The sequence below is a fragment of the Patella vulgata genome, chromosome 4 (genome assembly GCF_932274485.2).
Source record: "Patella vulgata chromosome 4, xgPatVulg1.2, whole genome shotgun sequence".
Lineage (NCBI taxonomy): Eukaryota > Metazoa > Mollusca > Gastropoda > Patellidae > Patella > Patella vulgata.
In genome coordinates, this window is record NC_065882.2 from 41,041,280 (window position 1) to 41,065,467 (window position 24,188).

Below are 24,188 nucleotides of genomic sequence, written 5' to 3' on the forward strand. Positions count from 1 at the left end.
GAGACAAACAAGTATATTGATTTTCAATGACTTTTGATAACTTGAACAGCTAAATTCATGATATTAAATGTTTCGTATACCCAACCTTACCATTGGTAGGGTGACCCGTGCACTCTACAGAAAGTTGGTCTCGACACGGCTAAATGTGCATGCTTCAGTTGCGTGTCTCGAACTGATTTCTGACTACCCCGCACTCTCTTTGAGTCGACAAATAGCCATGGCACTTGCAATTCTCTACAAATATATCAACTATTACAGCCGTAAAAAATCTATTGTTGACGATTTTGAATAGCAGTAAAATTTAGTTTCTTGGTTATTACAGCAGCTTTAGAAATTACGTTTGTTTTATTTTTTAAATTGCTTTATCATTAACTGTACCGTTAAGAGCAGAATCTTTTGGTTTAGTACAAATGATATCTCTGAAACACTCGGGTTAGACAGGAACATGATACTAGCAGTAGTTTCATTTTACTTTTACAAGTTTCTTAAAACAATTGTTGAGTTGTCTAAAGTGCTTATTTCTAAATTCAATTTCTTGTTCTAGCTTTCTGTTATGTTTCGTAAAAAAGTAGTCTTGATTATCACCGACATGTCAATCAGATGTAGAATGGTCGATAGACTGGTTAAGCGAGACTAATTTCAAAACAAGGGCACGTAACCTATCTTTTACTCAAAAGTGTCTGGATGTTATGGACGACACTTGGAACCAGTTTTCAGTCTATTATTTATAGATGATTAATGGTCATAGCTTATTAAGTACAACATGATCGTTTATTTAGTGACTATAATTGTGTGAAACTGATTTGACGCTTGGCATATATATAAATATTGTGGCGTAATTGTCGAGATATTTGGAGATATTTATTTATGGTGGGTCACCCTACCATTGGGCAGAACTAAAAGCCCAAAAAATTCTAATGATTTTCTGATAATTACTTGATAAGTTGTTACTCTAAATCAGATTTTAGTGTATTATAAATGTTTCATCATAGACAATAGAAAAAATATGCGTCAACTCTTGTTGACTGCTCAGACGACTTAGCTTCTGTGGGTGTATGTTTCGTTGCCTGGCAACCTATCTTTTTTTTTTGATGGATATAAGCTGATACGGCAGCGTGGTATTTCTTCATACCACAATTAGTGGGTTTTTTTTCTATCAGGTAGCTTGCAAATGTTTTTATTCATTCGTCCATGATGGACACATGGCACAGTGATCACATGACAACCATAATTGAAATGACTTTAAAATTAAATTCCATACGACTGTGCCATATAGCTTTCAATGATAATAACAATATTTTTAAAAAAAGAGTCTCTTTCAGCATGTGTGTAAAATAAACAATGATAATGTTAAATGCTATTTAAAACTCAAACTAGATTCATAATATATTATTAATGACTGTTTCTCGGTGTATTTGGTGTTCTATATGAGGATTATATTCAACTAAGATTTAAATTTAACAAGCAACTGGCCAGTGAAACTATTAAATTATGATCCAATTATTATTTTAAAGATAGGTTCCCAGAAAAGTATTTATCGGGTGGTTATATATGGAAAGTAGAAATATCCAATCTTACTAGAAAAGTACTGGATGCCCTGAAAAACACTCATGGAGCGCGTACAGGACAAAACTGTAAGGGTTTCCCTGATCGACAGCCCGCCGATTAGGAGTGTCTGCACGCGTGATGTCAAAGGTCGCACGCAGAGATTGAGCGCTTGATGTACATGTTGATAAACTTTATGAAGAGTTAGACATACAACGGTTTCTGAGTTAAACACCACAGAAAAAAACTTGGGCAGTGGATAATCCAAGAATTTAATTAGGCTTCGATATTTGTAATAAATAGTCAGCGATTAAAGACAACATCGTCTTGTGTATGCAATGAATTCTCCTCCGACTTCTCACCCGTTGATAGGTACCGAGAGAGGTAAGTCACGTGACACAAACATGATCTCTTTTGGTCGATTTTTTTTAGTAAGGGTATTCCTTGGCAATTTCAATATTTTGAGAAGGATTTAAAGCAAAATTATGATGAATTGATTAGTTTGAATATGTTTTTAGTCCAAATATATCATCAAATCACCCAGTTTGTACGCGGGGATGTATCTTTGATATCTACCAGTACACCTGGAATTCATACAAAGAGTCGAAGGCGCACGATAGATGCACAATCCATGCTGAGATCGTCTTCCATCAATTGCCGCGTGGCCGATTATCAAAATTACGGTTACTTGTGCTAATTACTCAGATTATGAACTACATGGCCGATTTTCATTAAGGGATGACTTGTTATTGTAGCCGACAAGCAAGTTGATTGACTACTTAATTAACAAGTAATAATTAACCCATTGTAATTTAACCGAAAGTAGATTGATTTATGATACAGTGGCCTGTTCATTGTTTCACAAAAAACAGCTGATTAAGTTCCCTGATCATTATGCTAGAAATGACTGGCTAACACATACATTACATTGATTTGTTCAACTTCTTATTAATATACTTAAAGCCATTAAAAACGCAATGCTTAATTCATGAAATATTTCTGGTAAACGTTTTCTTGGCTTTCCTATCTTATGGCACATAGGTGAAACTTGTGAAGGGTCTCTTTTTGTGGAGTTCTTGGTTTGAACCCAATATCAGTTCTCTTTAATGGACTTTGTTCGTGCAAACGCAACACTTGTCTTTTTTCAGGATTTTAAGCAGTCCCATGCTACACGTTTTGTACGTGCAGTCCCTGAACTCTGGCCCTTTAAATACAGATCAAAATTTCAACATTCATCACTTCGGAAAAATGCCACGCCTTACAACAGAAACAGAGCTATTGGCATGCTGGATCAGTGGGCTTCACAGATAGCCATCGCCAGACACTTAATGTCCACTCATTGACCATTCTTCGCCTCAGACAACGCTTCCATGCCACTGGAAGAGTTGCCGATTGACCCCGACCTGGAACGCCACCTGTGACAACCGCTCGCCACATCTGACTACAGTATCTGCACAACAGGTTCCAGTCAGCTACTGCTGCTGCCAGGGGAACTATTGGAACACGGCAACGTCAGATCAGCCCTCAAACAGTCCAAAGGTGCTTGGCTGCTCTTGGGTTACGCTGCCTTCGACCTTACCAAGGTCAAATCCTATTGCATCATCATCGACTTGCCAGACAGCAGTGGGCCGCAAATCAGGGGTATCTGCACAACACACCATGGGAAAATGTCATCTTCTCGGATGAATCCTGATTCAACCTCAGTTTTCCTGATAGATGTCACTGTGTCGACCGATGTCGACATGAACGCTTTGCTTGTAACTGCCTGCTGGAAAGGGATTGTTTGGGGAGAGGTGGCGTCATGGTTTGGGCCGCTATCAACGTCAACTTCCGGTCCCAGTTGGTGGTGAAATGAAATGAAATGAAATGGGGTTTAACATCCTACTCTTCTGCACCTAACCTGGGCTAATTGAAGACGGGCAGTTGGTGGTGGTCCAAGGCAATCGCAACGCTCAACATTATGTTGACGCCATGCTTCGTCTGGTGTTGCTTCCATTGCTGGCTCAACATGGCGTCGTGGACAGATGGTTTTCCAGCATGACAACGCCCGACCCCACACTGCCAGGTTGACAAGAGACATTCTGAACAATCATCACGTCCGTGTTATTTATTGGCCCGCTATGTCTCCCGACATGAACCCGATCGAACACCTTTGGGATGAACTTGGACGACGGGTTCGAACTTATCCACAGATGCTTGTTATCTCGATTTTGTCAATTGTTATGTACATTTGTTAAAAGTTGTTGCAGTAAATAAACTTTGTATTTGGCATTGTGTTTTTAATGACTTTGAGTGTAGTTTGAATTGTAGAAATTTCACTTGTGTAGACAATTTTGAAATAAGAAAAATGATTTGAAATAAACTACGCCTTTTCTTTTTATGGTTGATTTTGTTTGGAGTGATTTACTGTTGTCATATTTAAGGGTGGAGGCATGATGATAACTAATGGACAACAGTATCTACGAGAAGAAGTAGAAAATCGTGTCAATCTTAGATTGGTGGAATCAGAATGGAAAAAGTTAAGTTCTGTAAATAACAGATTAGTTGAGGATACATTAAGTAAAGGCGACATGATGATGGTGTTACAGAGTTTAATGAGGGTAATGATTAGAGCTACTTATCATACAGCACAGGATACAGTCTTGTAAGTTACATCAATGTTATAAGTATTGTTATATCAGTGACCTAAAGTCATTAAAAAAATAATACAAACCTGTCTGAGGTCTAGATTCTACATAATAAATCTGTACCGTATATGTTTATTCTACATATTAACCAGGTTGAGTTATTCTTCTTTGTTACCACATCTTGTTAGCAACTTAGAGGCTTTAATTATGATGTGATCTTTTTGAAATTGTTCAGCTTAAAACTTTTTGGACGACTTAGTTGATGGTGGACATATTTTCTTTTGCCTGGCAACCTATGAATTTTCAAGATGACTATAACATAGTATATTGGTACAGAATAATATTTATATTGTGTATATTGTTTGTTTTATAGTTTAAGAGATGTATCTTTAGATGTAGTAAGTCCAACATCTAGTAGTGATATAACTATAAGTTCTGTAGAGAAATGTCAATGTCCACCTGGGTATGCTGGTTTGTCATGTGAGGTTAGTATACAAACTAATGTACAACATTAGAACAGAATGTGCACATACCTGCAACTACTTTTATCCACCCGAAGATGGTGTATTCACATAAAAATATTCGATGTGAACTGAACCCAACCATGTTTAATTCCTTTAGGCTTTGGGGGTTTGGGTGGCCAAATGTTTACACATCATTGAGTTAAGTGGCAGCTTCTTGGCTTTTCTCTGGACCCTCTTGTTTCCTCCCTCTTGCAAGTGAATTATTGAAATAAAATTGAACTATACGTTAGTCTCGAAATGATCTAATTTGTGTCAAGTGGACGTTAAACCAGGGTTCTTAATCCATTTTGAAACGAATCGTCCAGAATTGGGTCAAATTGAGGTCTCGGTAGGAACTGGGTTTTAAAAATTTAAGCTTCCATTCCCTTTAATATAACCAGACTTCAACAAAAATAATTCTTGGTAATTTGTTATGAGGAATATCGTATTCTACTGTATGTAATTACCACAAATAGCCTATAATTTCAAACAGGTACATGTACACCATTCGGAAAATTGTCCATATTTAATTCACGTACCGGCTTGAAATTCATGTCAGTAATATTCCTGAATAAATTACTGTATTCTTTTTTTTCGATGGATATAAGTTGATACGGCACCATGGTATTTCTTCATAACACAATTTGTAGGTTTTTGTTTTTTTCTATCAGTAACTTGCAAATGTTTTTATTCATTCGTCCATGATAGACACTCGGCACAATGATAACCTGACAACCATAATTGAAATGGCTTTAAAATTAAATTCCATATGACTATGCGCATGTCAAACAGCTTTCAATATTAATAATGACAATATTTTAAAATATTAAGCCTCTGTCAGTATGTGTACTGTATAAAAGAAAAAAATCATAATGGTAAACACTATTTAAAACTAGCATCGCTGGTTTACTGACCTAATTCAAACCGATGTCACATGTCATATTCCGCATTGGAGATTCATAATATATTATTAATGACTTTTTCTCAGTGTATTCGGTGTTATATCTGAGAATTATATTCAACTAAGATTTAAATTTAACTAAACAACTTGTCAGTGAAACCATTAAATTATGATCCAATTATTATTTTAATAACTACCCTGGAATTCATACGGACCGTCTAAAGCGCGCGATAGATGCACAGTCCATTCCGAGATCGTATTGTCTTCCTTCGATTGCCACGTGGCCTATTTCCTCATGGCAACTTACTGGACCTGTTATGAATAATCAGCAAGCGTGTTTTTTTTGTTTTTTTACCGGATTATTGAAATTACCGCTACTTGTGCTAATTACTCGGATTATGAACCACATGGCCGATTCTTACTAAGGTATGATTATTATTGTAGCCGACAACCTAGTTGATTGACTACCAATCGGTTTGATTGAACTTCAAGTCGCTAAAGCCGACAAAAAACACTCGATTAAGATCCCTGCGTTAAACCCCATTTCTCTTTCTCTATTTTGGTTTAAAAAGTTAAGTGGGATGAAATATAGAGAACAAATTAATTGTGCATGTGCAATCTTTGATTACTAGCAAATATGATGGAGAGGGGAACCCATGTTTAACTCCTGCCTTCCAATTCATTATATACCGGTAAGTAAATTTATCAACCTGTATGTTGACCACACCGATGTTTGATAACTTACACTGAGATTACATATTGGTTTGTATATATTATTAGAGTTGTGCACCAAGTTGGAGAAGACAAAATGGTGTTTTATATAATGGTATTTGTCTACAGTGTAATTGTAATCAGCATTCGTCAGATTGTAATGATGCAGGCACGTGTTTGGTATGTAATAATCGAAAAAAAAAGGTTTTGTGGCATTTCTAAATTTTTGCTAAGATTATCTAATACGGTACATTGGTACATGTTCCAGTATGGTAAACAGGTACAACCACATTTTCATGTGGACGTATTATGCCGTCGTCCCTGTCCGTCCGGACGACCGGACATCTGTCTGTCTGTCTGTCTGTCCACAATTTGTTTGTGGACACTCTACAGGTCACAATTCTTATCCGATTTTAACAAAACTTGCAATATAGGTGTATCTCCAAAAGATCTCGGTTGCTTTCGATATTGGCATGTATCGGATCAAAACTTCATGGATTATGGCCCCTGTTTGTACGAAAAATCACGTTTTTGGCTTGTGGACCCAATAGAGGTCACAATTTTTATCCGATTTTGTTGAATCTTAAAATGTAAGTTTATAACCCAAAGATCTCGGTTCCTTTCGATATTCACGCACATATCGGACCGTAACTTCCTGAATTATGACCCCTGATTGTACGAAAAATCGCGTTTTTAGCTTGTGGACCCTATAGAGGTCAAAATTTTTATCCGATTTAGAAAAAACGTATTATTATATCACCGTTACACCATAAGGATGACTGAATTCGAATTTCGTGAAAATCGGCCCAAAATTGACAGATAAAATGGCCGCCGTTCGTTCTCAAATAGCGTAAAAATATGGTATATCAAGGTTGTGGACCCTATAGAGGTCACAATATTTATCCGATTTTGTTGAAACTTGAAATGTAAGTTTATAACCCAAAGATCTCGGTTCCTTTCGATATTTGCGCCTATCGGACCGTAACTTCCTGAATTATGGTCCCTGATTCAACGAAAAATCGTGTTTTTAGCTTGTGGACCCTATAGTGGTCATAATTTTTATCCGATTTAAAAAAAACCGTATAATTATATCACCGTTACACCATAAGGATGACTGAGTTCGAATTTCGTGAAAATCGGCCCAAAATTGACAGATAAAATGGCCGCCGTTCGTTCTCAAATAGCGTAAAAATATGGTATATCAAGGTTGTGTATGGAAGCCTATAACTACCATTCATAATTTCTACTTTTCGGCTCTTCACAACGCGAAAGTCGAAAAGTCGAAAAGTAGAAGTTACGACAAAATGTGAGCCGACAACACGCTATACAAGCCAAAATCAACTCGAAAATAGGAAATTAAGAAATAACACACAGCGATAATAGCGCCCCTCGTTTTTTCCTAATTTCTACTTTTCGACTTGCATTTTGGCTTGTATACCGTCTTGTCGACTTTCGACTTAGTCATATTTTTGTATTTATTGATGTCAGTAAGAAGGCACCAACACGCTATACAAGCCAAAATGCAACTCGAAGAGTAGTAATTAAGAAATTAACACACCATGCTATTATAGCGACTTTTCGCCCCTCGTTTTTTCCTAATTTCTACTTTTCGACTTGCAATTTGGCTTGAATACCGTCTTGTCAACTTTCGACTTAGTCATATTTTTGTATTTATTGATGTCAGTACGAAGGCGCCAACACGCTATACAAGCCAAAATGCAACTTGAAAAGTAGAAATTAGGTAATTAACACACCATGCTATTAGCGACTTTTCGCCTCAGAAGTTGTTGTAGTCTCAGTTTTCAAGGTCGCATTTGAATACGTGCAATCTGGGCTCACACTGTATTTCATTCTTTTCCGTCAAAATGGATAATAATTTTTTTTATATAAAATAAATGTGCATATTTTTTTTCCCGCCAACTGGGATATTTTATCTGCCAAAAATGTCTGATAAAAAAAACACACTTTAGGCTACAACAATTTAATTTATTATATAGGCCTATTATAAAACAAATTTCCCGTACCGATATATATAATATACAACAACATACATGGGGATTGGGTGGTCTAGTGGTCTAACATGTGCACGTGAAATCACAAGGTTTGACATTGATTCAAGTGGTGTGGTTTCGATTCCCCGCTAAAACATGACAAGGGAGTAGGATCGCTTGTCCAACCTTGTGGGTTTTCTCCGGATAGCCCAGTTTTAATCCACTGCTAAAGACCCCTACGTGCAAACGAATTATTGAAATGATTTAGTTTGCAACAAGTGGATTTTAAGCCAGCCTGGAGGTCGGGTGTTCGATCCCTGCATTGGTTGAGAAAGTTCATCCAGATTTTCCGGCGTATTCCCCCTTGTCAGTGATGCAGGACGTGGAGGTCGGGTGTTAGATCCCTGCATTGCCCAAGAAAGTTCATCCTGATTTTCCGGCGGATTCCCCCTTGTCAGTGATGCAGGACGTGTCGGGGGGTGCTGACAAGGACAACTGTCGCATACCAAGCCAAAATGCAACTCGAAAAGTAGAAATTAGGAAATAAACACATGCGCTATTATCGACCTATCATTTTGGCTTGCTGTCGTACTGGCGACTTTTCGATTTTTGCCTCGGAAGCGGTTGTAGTCACAATTTGCCAGGTCGCATTTAAATACTTGCAATTTGCGTTAACAAAATAGTCTGTATGATAAAGTCTAGTATTGAAGGCGATATTAGCGACCTATGATTTTGGCTAGCTGTCGTGCTGTCGACTTTTCGCCTCGGAAATTGATGTAGTCTCTACTTTCAAGGTCACATTAGAATACGCGCATAGATAATTGAATTTCATTTAGGCCTACTGTGGTTTCATACTGCATATAAAATATACAGGTTTTCCCGGTATGTTGTTGTATATTATATATATTGGTACGGGATATTTGTTTTATAATAGGCCTATATAATAAATTAAATTGTTGTAGCCTAAAGTGTGTTTTTTTTATCAGACATTTTTGGCAGATAAAATATCCCAGTTGGCGGAAAAAAAATATGAACATTTATTTTATATAAAAAAAATTATTATCCATTTTGACGGAAAAGAATGAAATACAGTATTCAAATGCGACCTTGAAAACTGAGACTACAACAACTTCCGAGGCGAAAAGTCGCTAATAGCGTGGTGTGTTAATTTCCTAATTTCTACTTTTCGAGTTGCATTTTGGCTTGTATAGCGTGTTGGCGCCTTCTTACTGACATCAATAAATACAAAAATATGACTAAGTCGAAAGTCGACAAGACCGTATACAAGCCAAAATGCAAGTCGAAAAGTAGAAATTAGGAAAAACGAGGGGCGAAAAGTCGCTAATAGCGTGGTGTGTTAATTTCTTAATTTCTACTTTTCGAGTTGCATTTTAGCTTGTATAGCGTTTTGGCGCCTTCTTACTGACATCAACAAATACAAAAATATGACTAAGTCGAAAGTCGAAAAGACGGTATACAAGCCAAAATGCAACTCGAAAAGTCGAAATTAGGAAAAAACGAGGGGCGCTATTATCGCTGTGTGTTATTTCTTAATTTCCTATTTTCGGGTTGATTTTGGCTTGTATAGCGTGTTGTCGCCTCACATTTTGTCGTAACATCTACTTTTCGACTTTTCGACTTTCGCGTTGTGAAGAGGCGAAAAGTAGAAATTATGAATGGTAGTTATAGGCTTCCATACACAACCTTGATATACCATATTTTTACGCTATTTGAGAACGAACGGCGGCCATTTTATCTGTCAATTTTGGGCCGATTTTGTTGAAACTTGAAATGTAAGTTTATAACCCAAAGATCTCAGTTCCTGTCAATATTCGCACATATCGAATTGTAACTTCCTGAATTATGGTCCCTGATTGTACGGAAAATCGCGTTTTTAGCTTGTGGACACTCTAGAGGTCACAATTTTTATACGCCCACATTTTCATTATTATATCACCGTTACACCCTAAGGACGACTGAGTTTGAATTTCGTGAAAATCAGCCCAAAATTGACAGTCAAAATGGCCGCCCTTCTCTCTCAAATAGCGTAAAAACATGGTATATCAAGGTTGTAGACCCTATAGAGGTCACAATTTTTATCTGATTTTGTTGAAACTAGAAATATAAGTTTATAACCCAAAGATCTTGGTTCCTTTCGATATTCGCGCATATCGGACTGTAACTTCCTGAATTATGGCCCCTGATTGTACGAAAAATCGCGTTTTTAGCTTGTGGACCCTATAGAGGTCATAATTTTCATCCGATTTAAAAAAACGTATTATTATATCACCGTTACACCCTAAGGACTGACAGAATAAATGGCCGCCCCTCGTTCTCAAATAGCTTAAAAATATGGTATATCAAGGTTGTGGACCCTAAAAAGGTCACAATTTTTATCCGATTTTGTGGAAACTGGAAATGTAAGTTTATAACCCAAAGATTTCGGTTCTTTTCGATATTTGCGCATATCGAATTGTAATTTCCTGAATTATGGCCCTTGATTGTAGGAAAAATCACTTTCTTTTTAGCTTGTTCTCTATCCATCTCTTGAAAATGTGGGCGTATTCTGCCTGGCAGCCGCTGGTAAATTGGATTGAGGAACAGGTTAGGTTTATGTTGACCCCTCTCATTTTACTTGACCCAAACTGTTACACTGAAGGGGATTTAAAATAAAGTAGTACATACATTAGTACAGTAAACAGGTACATGAATACAAGTTTACTTGTTTCTTCCGGTGAAATTGAAGGAGATTGTAGCCACTGTAACCAAGGTATCATTTAATCTTGTGTATCTAGCACTAATTTCTTTCACATTCGTTTAATATCTTATCTTTGTTTAAAAATTTGTAAAAACTGTTTAAAATCACCATGAATCGTTTAATTTGTACTTGTGTCCAGTTTAAAGCTGACCATTCAATTTTGATAATGAGTGTCCAATTTACAAGTGTTTAATTTCTCAATCACTGTTACAAAATAAACAACCCAATTGATTATAATGATGTATAATGATTAATCTTTGAACAGTGGTCAGGAAATTTAATACTTGTAAATTGGACACTCATTATCAATATTAATCAGTTAGCTTTAAACTGGACACAAGTACAAATTAGATGATTTTTACACGCCCACATAGAAATGTGGAGGTATATTGCCGTCGCCCCCGTCCGTACATCGTCCACAATTTCTTGTGAACGCTCTAACGCCAAAAGTTATCATCCAGTTGTTTTAAAATTGAAAGATGTTGTTTGCATTAGTGAGATGAAGAAGCCTATTTAATTTTAATAATTTCTATTTATTACGTCTAGAGTTATGGCCCTTGTTTCACTTTGTTGAATCTTGTGAACGCTCTAATGCCAAAAGTTAACATCTGATCTTTGTGAAATTTATATGCAATATTTAAATTCGGAAAACGAAGAAGCCTATTTAATTTCAGCAATTTCCGTTTATTATTTCTAGAGTTATGGCCCTTGTTTCACTTTGTTTAACCGTGTGAATGCTCTAATGCCAAAAGTTATCATCCTATCTTTCTGAAATTTATATGCATTATTTAAATTAGTGAAATGAAGAAGCCTATTGAATTTCAGCAATTTCCATTTATTATGTCTAGATTTCTGGCCCTTGTTTCACTTTATTGAATCTTGTGAACGCTCTAACGCCATAAGTTATCACCCAATCTTTGTGAAATTTATATGCATTATTTAAATTAATGAAACGAAGAAGCCTATTTAATTTCAATAATTTCTGTTTATTACGTCTAGAGTTGTGGCCCTTGTTTCACTTTATTGAACTTTGTGAATGCTCTAACATCAAAAGTTATCTGCCGATCTGTATGAAATTTACATGCGTCATTTAAATTAGTAAAGAGAAGAATCCTATTGAATTTCAGCAATTTCCGTTTATTACTTCTAGAGTTATTGCCCTTGTTTAACTTTATTCAACCTTGTTTATGCTCGATTGATGAAAGTTATCATCCGATATGTATGAAATTTATATGCATCATTTAAATTTGTGAAACGAAAAAGCCTGACAAATTTCAACAATTTCTGTAGATTACTTCCAGAGTTGAGACCCTTGTTTCAATTTGTAGAACCTTGTGAACCCTCAAACGGCAAAAATTATAATCTGATCTGTATGGAACTGTCTTGTAAAGGAATAAATATGCGACAACCCTTATCAACCGCTCGGACGATTTAGCCGCTGTTGGCGTATGTTTCGTTGCCTGGCAACCAATCTTTGGTGATTTTAAACAGTTTTTACGAATTTTTAAACAAAGATTTGATATTAAACGAATGTGAAAGAAATTAGTGCTAGATGACCTGGCGCCTGGTACGTTCGGGCATTTTTATGCGCGAACTCTTAGTTTTTTTTTACTGGCATGCGCACAGGTACTATTTCTTTTTCTTTTAACAAGTACCCAAATCGGGGATTTCGTGCGGAGGTAGTTCGGAGGTAAACAGTCTGTGAAGTACAACACTTGCCACTGTACCTGTGTATCGCTAATTATAAACCGAATGTGTAAAGACAGTTCATACATATCACTCAAAAATTTTTCAGTACAAACTCAGTTGATTCACGCTCGATTTGCTACTAAACAAACCCATCGGTTTATTTTCTCAACAGTGTGACCCGAAGTGACCGCGGATTTATTGACTTTGTATGAACTTATCCATAGCTATATCCTTACACCGAGAGAAATTATCTAGTCTCGGTGAAAAGAACCATGGTCATCTGGTAGAAAATTACTTTTGTATTTTTTGGAACGGAAAACAGTGTTTTTAGAAGCAAACTAACCTGCCGCACATGAGGAAGTCATTATACTAATAATAAAAGGCGAGACCTCTTTTTGCGGCGCAGGCTTATCACTGAGTAGTAAACCATCCACAAACAATAATATAGGAAGCCTAGTGACGAGTGTAGTAAGTAGGCTATAGACTATAGGTTTGAGTCGAGATTACTCGCTTTCAGTTTACTCTGTTTTTGCGATAACCAATTATGTGAGAAATACCATACTGACATTCGGTTTTTAAAAGTTGTACGCGAACTAAATGCGTTTGTTAGATACTGACAGAGCAGCCCCGAGTCGAACAATCGCCGCCCGAGCTGTCTTCGTCAGCTAGTTTCACAATATCGTGCAATAGGTGTATTAATGTGATTTTTAGGTTTAACCCCGCAAACAATGCCAAAATAGTGTTTTCACTGCTTACAGAAAACTGAAATTTAAAAAAAAAAATTTTTATGAGGGTGACCCTCCCACACACTCCCTATCGAGCTGCCGCTCGGTCTGCGCAGCCTCATGCCTGGCACATACTTTCAACATTGTATATTTTTCCGTTTCCGCCCTCCCCCCCCACAATATATATTTCACGGCTACGTTGCGACGGTACCAGCATACCCAGTTGTTGACACCCATTACATCACTCCTGTCTAACAAATCATAAAGCTGTGGTGTTACGGTGGCGGCATAGTATTTCACCGTAACACCACAGCCACTCTAACCATTCATAATACATCTAACTATCCTTTTACAGCACTTCACTCCCTACACATTTCCCCTCGTCCTACTTTCCCAAACGTCAACAACACATCTCATACATCCAGTTCGCTGATTAACCCTTGTACCACGTCTACTGGATACACAAGATTAAATGATACCTGGGTTGGATTCTACTTAAAGTCAATCTTTTGTACAGTCTGTCCAGTACAGCTTTCCAGACTTCTAGTTGGGTAGATACAGATCATATATGAGTTTTATCAAGGTTAATCTACTTTTAGAGAAATTTTTCCTTTATTATTCAAAATCTTATTAAAAATCTGAAATTGAATCCAAAGATGTAATTTGTATATAAATAAAAATCAAATTAATGATTTTTCATTGTTAACCCAGCTAAAGAGGACCTAGAACAGTTTTTGTTAAATTTTTTATACACCCACATTTTCATGTGGACATATTATGCCGTTGCCCCTGTCCGTCTGGACATGAGCAATTTGTTTGAGGACACTCTACAGTTCACAATTTTTATCTGATTTTAACGAATCTTGAAATTTAGGTCTTATCTCCCAAAGATCTTGGTTCCTGTCGATATTGGCATGTATCAGACCATAACTTCATGGATTATGGCCCCTGATTGTATGAAAAATCATGTTGATTGAGTTTGAATTTTGTGAAGATCGGGCCAAAACTATCAGACAAAATGGCCACCCCTCATGTGCAACTAGTGTAAACATATGGTATATCGAAAGGTTGTGGACCCTCTAGAGGCCACAATTTTGATCCAATTTTGATGACCCTTGAAATACATATTTATTACCCACAGACCTTGGTTCCTTTCAATATTCACGCATATCGGATCATAACTTCCTCAATTGTGGCTCTTGCCTGTACAAAAAATCACGTTTTTAGCTTGTTGTCCCTCTAGAGGTCACAATTATTATCTGATTAAAAAATACTTTGAAATATATCACCATTCCACGATAATGAAGGTTGAATTCGAATTTTGGGAAAATCAGAACGAATCTGCCAGACAAAATGCCCGCTCTTTGTACACAAATTGTGTAAAAGTATATAATACGAAGGTTTTTAGCTTGTGGACCCTCTAGAGGCCACAATTTTTATCTGATTTTGATGAAAATTAAAATTAATTATATCCCAAAGATCTCAGTCCCTTTTGATATTTGCACATTTCAGACCATAACTTTGTGGATGGCCCCTGATTGTATGAAAAATCGCTTTTGTTTTTGTGGGTGTATCTTGCCTGGCAACCACTGGTTCTGTTATGCATCAAGATTATGTAACTTAAATTTGAACATGCACTTTAAGCTTACTCTTATTAATAGGACATGGTTTTGATTGAGCAGGGGTTTGGCTTAGTTATTTGTGTATTTCACAAAAAGTATTATTCTCAAAACATCTTATTCATTTCTGGAAATTTCATTCAAAACCTACATATATGTTTAATTTGTTTATATTTATAGAATTGTAGACATTATACTACTGGTAAGAACTGTGAGAGATGTATTAAGGGTTACTATGGGGACCCTAGAAGAGGATCTGAAGATGACTGCCAACCATGTGCTTGTCCTATGCGTAACACAGAAAATAATTTTGGAGATGGGTGTGTGTATAGTCCAACTCTTGATAATAGATTTGATTATCAGTGTATGGACTGTATGATGGGATATGCAGGCAAACACTGTGAAATGTAAGTATCAGAATAGTATGCTGAAGAAATAATACCTAGAGAACTGCAGTGCATGAATTAATTACATTAATGAAGGACTTAAGACAAGTAGTGTAGGTGGGTCAAGCAACCCTGAAGAGATTAACTACCACCTGAAAACATTGTTTTAGGTAGTGAAAGATTAATAGTGTGGACCTAGCCAACTTCTACTTATATGGAATGGAATGGGGTTGAATTCTAACTGCCAAGGATTCTGTTATGTGCAGCCTATATGTATGCAGTGTAATAAATGGAATATTGTGAAAATGTATTTAATTTTAGCTTATGTATAATTAAAGGTGTGCCCCTGGTTACTATGGTAACCCGATGATGTTAGGAGGATCATGTAAGCTATGTCAGTGTAGTGGTAATATTAATATGGATGTATCCAGTAGTTGTAATAATGTGACTGGTGAATGTCAACAATGTGGCCATAATACGGAGGGTATATATTGTAATAGATGCAAATCAGGATATTACGGTTCAGCAGTGGATGGAGATTGTACAGGTTAGTTTTAAGCTGTTTACATATACTGCTAAATTGGAACTACTAAAATAGGTTTGTTCGTCCGTCTGTCTGTCCATCCTTCCGTCTGTCTGGCACACTTTTTGAGACACAACAACTCTCCTTCTAATTTGAGCTAGAATGTTCAGACTTGGTGTAGGTGTTTATTAGGTCGATGCCTTGATGGAGTTCAAAGATGAGCATTTTCTGTTTAGGGTAAGCAGAGATCAGAAATTTGATTGGTTGATGCTTTGGGACACAATAACTTTAGTTTGATTAAATGAGAGTGATCAAACTTGGTGTATAGTTTCATTGCATCAGTACCTTGATTAAATTTGATAACGAACATTTTATGCTCGGGGTAAGCAATTTGATTGGTCGAGACTTTGGGACACAATAACTCTCCTTCTAATTGAGATAGAATGTTCAAACTTGGTGTAGGTGTTTATTAGGTCGATGCCTTGATGGAGTTTGAAGATGAGCATTTTCTACTTAGGGGAAGCAGAGGTAAGCAATTAGATTGGTTGATGCTTAGGGAGACGATAACTTTAGTTCTAATTAAGTGAGAGTGATGAAACTTGGTGTATAGTTTCATTACATCATTACCTTGATCAAGTACCATAATGAACATTTTCTGCTGCAATAAACAATTTGATTGGTTGAGACTTTGAAACACAATAACTTTCCTTCTAATTGAGGTGGAAAGTTCAAAGTTGGTGTAGGAGTTCATTAGGTGAATGTCTTGACGGAGTTCGATGATGAACATTGTCTGCTTACGTTAAGCAGAGATAAGCAATTTGATTGGTTGATGCTTTTGGGCACAATGCTATGTTACTCCGAGTATAAATTCTTTATATCATTACCTTGACTAAGTTTGATCAGAATTTTTGCTAAGGAGCGATATACAATTTGATTGGTCAAGACTTTGGAACATAACAACATTGCTTTTAATTGAGGTAGAAAGTTTAAACTTGATGTTGATGTTCATTAGGTGATATCTTGACTGGGTTCAATGCTTAACATTTCCCGCTAAAGCTAAGCAGAGTTGAGCAATTTCTTTGACTTTGATTCTATCTAACAGAGAGTGATGAAATGGTTTGATAATCGGTTTGTTTGCTCTAAAATTCTTTGGATAAAGATAAACGTGCAATTAATTAATGTGTCATCTATTTATTTTGGGATTTCAGCGGGGGACATCAGCCTCACTGTTGGCTTGTTGTGTCTCATTTCTACCCTGTGGTGTGCTGTTTCTGTGATTGGTTATGATTTAACAATAATATAAAAAATATAAAAGAGAGATATTGATCAGTTATATAATTTGTATATTTTAGCATGTAATTGTAATGTAGATGGTTCATATAATAGTTATACATGTCAAAAGTATGGACAGTGTTCATGTCATCCTAGATATCAAGGTTTACAATGTAAGGATTGTCAGGTAAGTCATCCAGTAACAGTTTTACAACATCATTGGGTAAATGTCTAATAATACAAGTATGATGCCATGATTCTTTAGGGTGGGTTTTCAAGTTAATAACCTACAGAATGTTACACTGTAAAACTGGTATCGTTTATAATGGGGGTTATAGCGCTAAAAACTAGGTATATAGTTTAATTTCAAAACATTGTTTGATAATTGATAATAATCGTTTGAAAATTATAAAAGTAGTTTAATTAGTACTATGGCTTAATTTAATGGTACAGCGTTTAATTTCTCCGACAGGTGTTTAGAAATGGCCGACCGTTCACTTATCTAGTACGTTTATTTATTAGACGAGTAGTTCAATTTCCTGAGATGCTTGTAGAAATAAGACCTGCTTAATTTATCTACTATGCTGAATTATTAGATGAATCGTTTATTTTCCCGTGAGCTGTCTATCCGATTGGTTCATTTTGATTACGATTATTTGCATATGAAGTGCGAATGAAAATGATGAATTTTAAAAAAAAGCACCTTACCGTGGTCCTAGTATTATTATCCATTATCATTATCCATTAAAAATAGTAATTCCGTCATTGACAAATATATCAAAAAATCGGTAAATCACGTCCCAGGTAATTATACATTTGGAAATCAGTAAAACTCATCCCAGGTAATGTATCTTCTTTAAATCACAAATGAATTAATTAAGTTTTCCACCTGTACACGAAGTCAACCTCGCGATGTACAACTGCACAACGATTATCTCGTGAGATGAAGAAAATATTTATTAACTTGAAACACTTGGTTATTAAAAGGCTCCACCAAACAATAAACCATTAGTTGCACTTACGGTTCTTTGATAGTCATCGTTTCTCGTATAGTAATATATTTGTTAAAATAGAATAACATGCCTATGAATTTATTTGAAAATGACCTACACAAAATCAAAAGTAAATATTTACACGACATGCACTCTTTTTACAAGACCCTAGAAATTGTTAACGATAACCTGTAAGCTGCACGTTGATGCATACCTCGACAAGCTTCTCGTAGATGGCAGTACCAATCGATAAATTAGTGCGTACAAAGCAATTTTGTTTTTGTGAAAAATATTAGAAATACGACGATCATAGCTGATTAACCGATAATCGGCATCTTATTTTATTATGTGCAAATAAACCTTACGGTTCTTTTGTGGATCAGGAAAACCGTGAGATGTCAATCATTGAAAATTGCGGCCGTGTGTTGATTGCAATTATTCCATTTTACGAAATAACATTAGCAGTCATCGATCAATCAAGCTCGTTTACTATTTGATAAAAGAAAAACAACGAAGTATTACTAAATATACACAAATGTTCCAGCCGGGTATACCGGATATACCAATGCTCGCCGATGAAACAAAATAAGAGAACTAGCAAGTGTTAATCGCAGTCTCAACAATCGCCGATCAATTTAATAAAACAAAAGACAACTATCAGTCTCACATAAAACGAAAAACACAAACAGCTGTTACTATATATCACATATATGTGGGTATCAATAAACCTAACCCTAACCCTAATAATAGATATCGGTGGACTGATGAACCCTAACCCTATCCTAACCCAGCCCTAACCCAAATAATAAATATCGGTGGACTAATGAACGTTAACACAACCCTAATAATAGACTATAGAGTTTTATTGTAAATAAAATTAATAGAATCCTCTGTAACATACTGGTAATACGTGATGTAAATTGTAGGAGGTGTGTGAGTAGCCCGTTCATAATTTAGCCATGACAACGGCACCTATTTTGTGTGAAAATCCAGATTGATGGTGTCCCAATTGTAATTGTTATTTAATAATGACGTCAACTGATTATTTACTGACAATTCAGAATAAAAGTATTGTCTAGAAGACTACGACATGGTAACAATTTGTTGTTAAAGGGGCTTCTATTACAGTCAATTATCAATTCCTTTTGATGGCACGTGTGAATTCACGTAATATGGAAACTTGATTGACCGTATGCATTGAACAGTTGGCCATTTCTAAACCCCTCTCAGAGAAATTAAACGTTTTACCTTAAAATTAAGCCATAGTACTAACTAAACTATTTTTGTAATTTTCAAACGATTATTATCAATTATCAAAAGATGTTTTGAAATTAAACGATATACCTAGTTTTTAGCGCTATAACCCCCCATTATAAACGATACAAGTTTTACAGTGTTACATGGTCATTAATTGAATTGTACCATTTAAAGAGGGCGTATGTGCAATATGTGTTTAAAGTAAGAGAAGTGCAATAAAATATTTGGTGTAAGTAACACTGTAACGATGGCATCATTTAGAACAGGGGTTTTAGCGCTAGATAGTATGCATATAGTTTACTTTCAATACATCGCTTGATAATTGATAAAACTCATTTGAGAATTACAAAAAAGGTTTTGTTAGTACTATTGCTTAGTTTAACTCGTTTGAGAATTACAATAATGGTTTAGTTAGTACTATTGCTTAGTTTAATGGTAACCCGTTTAGTTTCTCCGAACAGCGTTTATAAATTTACCTTGTTTACTTATTAGACAAGTGGTTTAATTTCCCGAGATGCGTTTATCCGATCTGTTTAGGTTCAGCCCGATCTGTTTAGGTTCATTTTGATTACGATTTACATATGAAGTACAGTTAAAAAAGGTGAATATTAAAAAAGAAATGCACACCCATAGATGCTCACCTTACCATGGTTGTAGTATTGTTATCCATTATCCATTAAAAATAGTAATTCCAACATTGACAAATACATCGATATATCACGTCCCTGGCAATTATACAATCGGGAATTGGTAAATCACATCCCAGGTAATATATCTTCTTTGAATCACGTCACCAGAAGTCAACCTTGCAATGTACATGTGGCAGGGCTATAATCTCGTGAGACTTCTACAGAGGCACCAAAAGTCGATATCTGTCAATCTCTCTATAGACAAGCTGTTGCCCATTTTCAGACGGGGCTCTCGGAATGGGTTCAAACAGTATCAACAGTACTAACTAAACCATTTTTGTAATTCTCAAATGATTTTTATCAATTATCAAACGATGTATTGAAAGTAAACTATATGCATACTATCTAGCGGTAAACCCCCCGTTCTAAACGATGCCATTAACCCAGCTCTTTTCAAAAGAGGATGCCTTCATTCACTTGCATTTTGCCTATTTATAAAGTCACATGAAACGTCTCTCTTATCACGTGATGTTATTTCCATGTAATGGGTTGACACAAGTTGTAAGAGTGCTCATGCTGACGGCAACTAGTTGCCACGAGTTGAAGTGAGTTGCAGAAAGTGAAACATGGGCAACTGGCTTTAACAAACTGGAACTAGTTCCTTTGAGTTGTAAGAGGCGCTCAAGTCAACCTTTTTTTAGTGGCATTCAGTTGAAGTCAGCAGCTCCCAGTTGCCGAAACACCAGTTGCTCTCAGTTGTAAGATCGACATCAGCCCGACTTTATACATAGAAACGTTTAATTTTCATGGTTCAAAAATCCATTGCAGAATAAAATTGTGCATCTTATATATTGAAGCACTTTTTAGAAGTTAAACATTTCATAGAATCATCTATTACATTGATAAAAATCAAAAGATTGGCTAACCTCTATAGCTTTGGATGAAAAGTTGTCATTTTACAAGCAGGCATCGTTGTGAGTAATTGGGGAGGCAACTGAAATGCAAATGCAAAAGTTTATCTGCTGTATATAATCTGCTATAATACCAAAATTGTTTGCTCATGTTTGTTTCAATTGAAGAAACTCATTTCAATAATTATGGCGTTTAATTCCTGAAACAGATAAAATGAAAATCTATTTACAATAAAATTTGTAAGTATATTTTATATTGTAGAGGACCATCTGTAACAGGTATTTTCACTGAGGTGTAAGAGGGGTGATAATTTTTATTTTAGATTATTATTTTTTTTTGCATGTTGATTCATCACTGTCACTTTTATCTTTCAGTTTTATATCACTCAAAAAGACTTATTTTCTTTTATTTTTCAAAATTCAGTTTAAACTTAAAAATCCATTTTTTGCATGATTAAAAGTTATGACTAGATCTGTCAGTTTATTGAAAGTCAATCCAGCATGCTCTTTTCTAAAATATCTTATCCTGTATTAAAAGTTACAATTTATTTTTTTATTTTTATATGCCAACATTTTCATGTGGACGCATATTTTCGTCGCCCCTGTCCATCCATCCGTCCGTCCACAATTGTTTGTGGACACTCTACAGGTCACAATTCTTATCCGATTTCAACGAAACTTGAAATATAGGTTCATCTCCTTAAGATCTCGGTTCCTTTCGATATTGGCATGTATCGGATCTTAACTTCATGGATTATGGCCCCTGATTGTACGAAACATCGCGTTTTTAGCTTGTGAACCCTAAAGAGGTCACAATTTTTATCCGATTTTGTTGAAACTTGAAATGTAACTTTATAACCCAAAGATCCTTTCGATATTCGCGCGTATCGGACTGTAACTTCCGGAATTATGGCTTCTGATTGTACGTAAAATCGTGTTTTTTGGCTTGTGAACCCTATAGAGGTCATAATTTTTATCCGATTTAAAAAAAATGTTTTAGTGTATCACCGTTACACCTTAAGGATGTTTGAGTTAGAATTTCGTGAAAATCGGACCAAAACTGACAGACAAAATAGCCGCCCCTCGTTCTCAAATAGCGTAAAAATATGGTATATCAAGGTTGTGGACCCTCTAGAGGTCACAATTTTCTTCTGATTTTGATGAAACTTGAAACATAAGTTTATAACCCAAAGATCTTGGTTCGTTTTGATATTTGCACATATCGGATAGTAACTTCCTGAATTATGGCTCCTGATTGTACGAAAAATCGCTTTTTTAGCTTGTGGACACTATAGAGGTCATAATTTTTATCTGATTTAAAAAAAACTTTTAGTATATCACCGTTACACCCTAAGGATGGTTGAGTTCGTATTTCGTGAAAATCGGACCAAAACTGACAGACAAAATGGCCGCCCTGCGTTCTCAAATAGTGTAAAAATATGGTATATCAAGGTTGTGGACCCTCTAGAGGTCACAATTTTCTTCCGATTTTGATGAAACTTGAAATGTAAGTTTATAACCCAAAGATCTTGGTTCCTTTCGATATTTGAGCATATCGGACCATAACTTCCTGAATTATGACCCTCAATTGTACGAAAAATCATGTATTTAGCTTGAGGTCCCTCTAGATGTCAAAATTATTATCCGATTTAAAAAAATGTTCAAATATATCACTGTTACACCGTAATTTTGGTTGAGTTCGAATTTCATTAAAATCGGACTAAAACTGCCGGACAAAAATGACCGCCCCTCGTATATCAAAGATGTGGACCTGCCAGAGGTCACAATTTTGATCTGATTTTGATGAAACTTGAAAAGCATGTTTAAAACCCAAAGATCTTGGCACCTTTTGATATTCAGGCATATCGGGTAGTAACCTCTTGAATTATGGCCCCTGATTGTATGAAAAATCATGTTTTTAGCTTTAGAGGTCACAAAGATCTCAGTCCCTTTTGATATTTGCGCCATTCAGACCATAACTTTCTGGATTATTGCCCTTGAATGTACAAAAAATCATGTTTGTTTTTAGCTTGTTCTCTATCCATCTCTTGCAAAATGTGGGCGTATCCTGCCTGGCAGCCGCTGGCTTATTTAGTTACATAAAAAAAAGATGTATTAAAAGTTAGAAATTATTTTTTATTCTGTTAAATGAAAAAAGTTGTATTAAAATTACAAAGTTTTTATTATTTGTTATTCAGTTAGATAAAAAAATAGTTACAAAATATTTGTTATTCCGTTACATAAAAAAAGCTACTTTAGACAGTTTTACTTACTTTAAAGGAGCTAAATCGCTAATATTGGGGACCTAGAAATTGACACAAATGGGTCACAACGCATATAATAATGTAATATGAATGTATTTAAACTGAATTACATTCAACCATTTCTGTTTTTACTGTAATTTCTAAACAGTTATGTTGGCCGAAATATGCCAGAAGTCTTAAAGGGCCAATCCCGATAATATTTTGGAGAATAAAACTGCTTAATTTTGTATTAAAATCCCTTAAAATCCTCTACATTAGGGCCGAGCAACTAACTCAATATGTGTGATACGTTTTCAAACAACTTAAACCCATCAGTCTTCATCTGGAAATGGAGACCGGTGTCCCAAGCTGTATTATGCAGTGTCTGGATAAAACCAGACTTTTATTTAATAAGAATAATGTGTAGGTGAAATTTACCTTTCGTTATCAAGTATAGCACATGGGTCATTCACTGTATAAACCTCAAAAGGAACGGGAATCGATTATCAGGTCACCCATCGAAAAAATTGACCCGAAATCTTAAAAGGGTTACGTGCCCGGATAAGTAGTTTTGATGTTCACGTCCAAACGACTCAATATTTTGAGCTAAAATTTTGAGACGAGGTAAATACAACATTTCTCTATATTTTGGCGTTTAAATTTCATACAAACTCAGAAGAATTTTATTTTTGAGACTGTTAAAATCAGGATAGTCCCTTTAATCGAATGGCAATTTCTAGCGTCTGGTTATTCAAGTCTACACCGATAATATTTATTGCGCATGCTCTCCAGATATGAATATGGTGTCACCGTTTGACATGAATTGTGGAATATGCCTAGCCTCGTTTTTCGAGTCCCTTGTGACAAATAGCGCTGAAACGCATTATGGTACACGATTCGTGTACC

General features: G+C 35.8%; 1 protein-coding gene across 2 annotated transcripts in view; it reads left to right on the plus strand.

Moving 5' to 3' along the window:
- Positions 1–24,188, plus strand: part of LOC126818819 (laminin subunit alpha-1) — a 295,094-nt gene that overhangs the window by 63,935 nt on the left and 206,971 nt on the right. The window contains exons 14-19 of one of the 2 annotated variants that reach the window (XM_050546415.2): positions 3,969–4,189; positions 4,546–4,657; positions 6,357–6,467; positions 15,250–15,476; positions 15,794–16,002; positions 17,331–17,437. In XM_050546415.2, coding sequence (XP_050402372.1) covers positions 3,969–4,189; positions 4,546–4,657; positions 6,357–6,467; positions 15,250–15,476; positions 15,794–16,002; positions 17,331–17,437 — 987 coding nt within the window. Of the gene's footprint in view, positions 1–3,968; positions 4,190–4,545; positions 4,658–6,356; positions 6,468–15,249; positions 15,481–15,793; positions 16,003–17,330; positions 17,438–24,188 lie in introns of those variants that run through there. The other variant, XM_050546416.2, reaches the window with a different exon arrangement.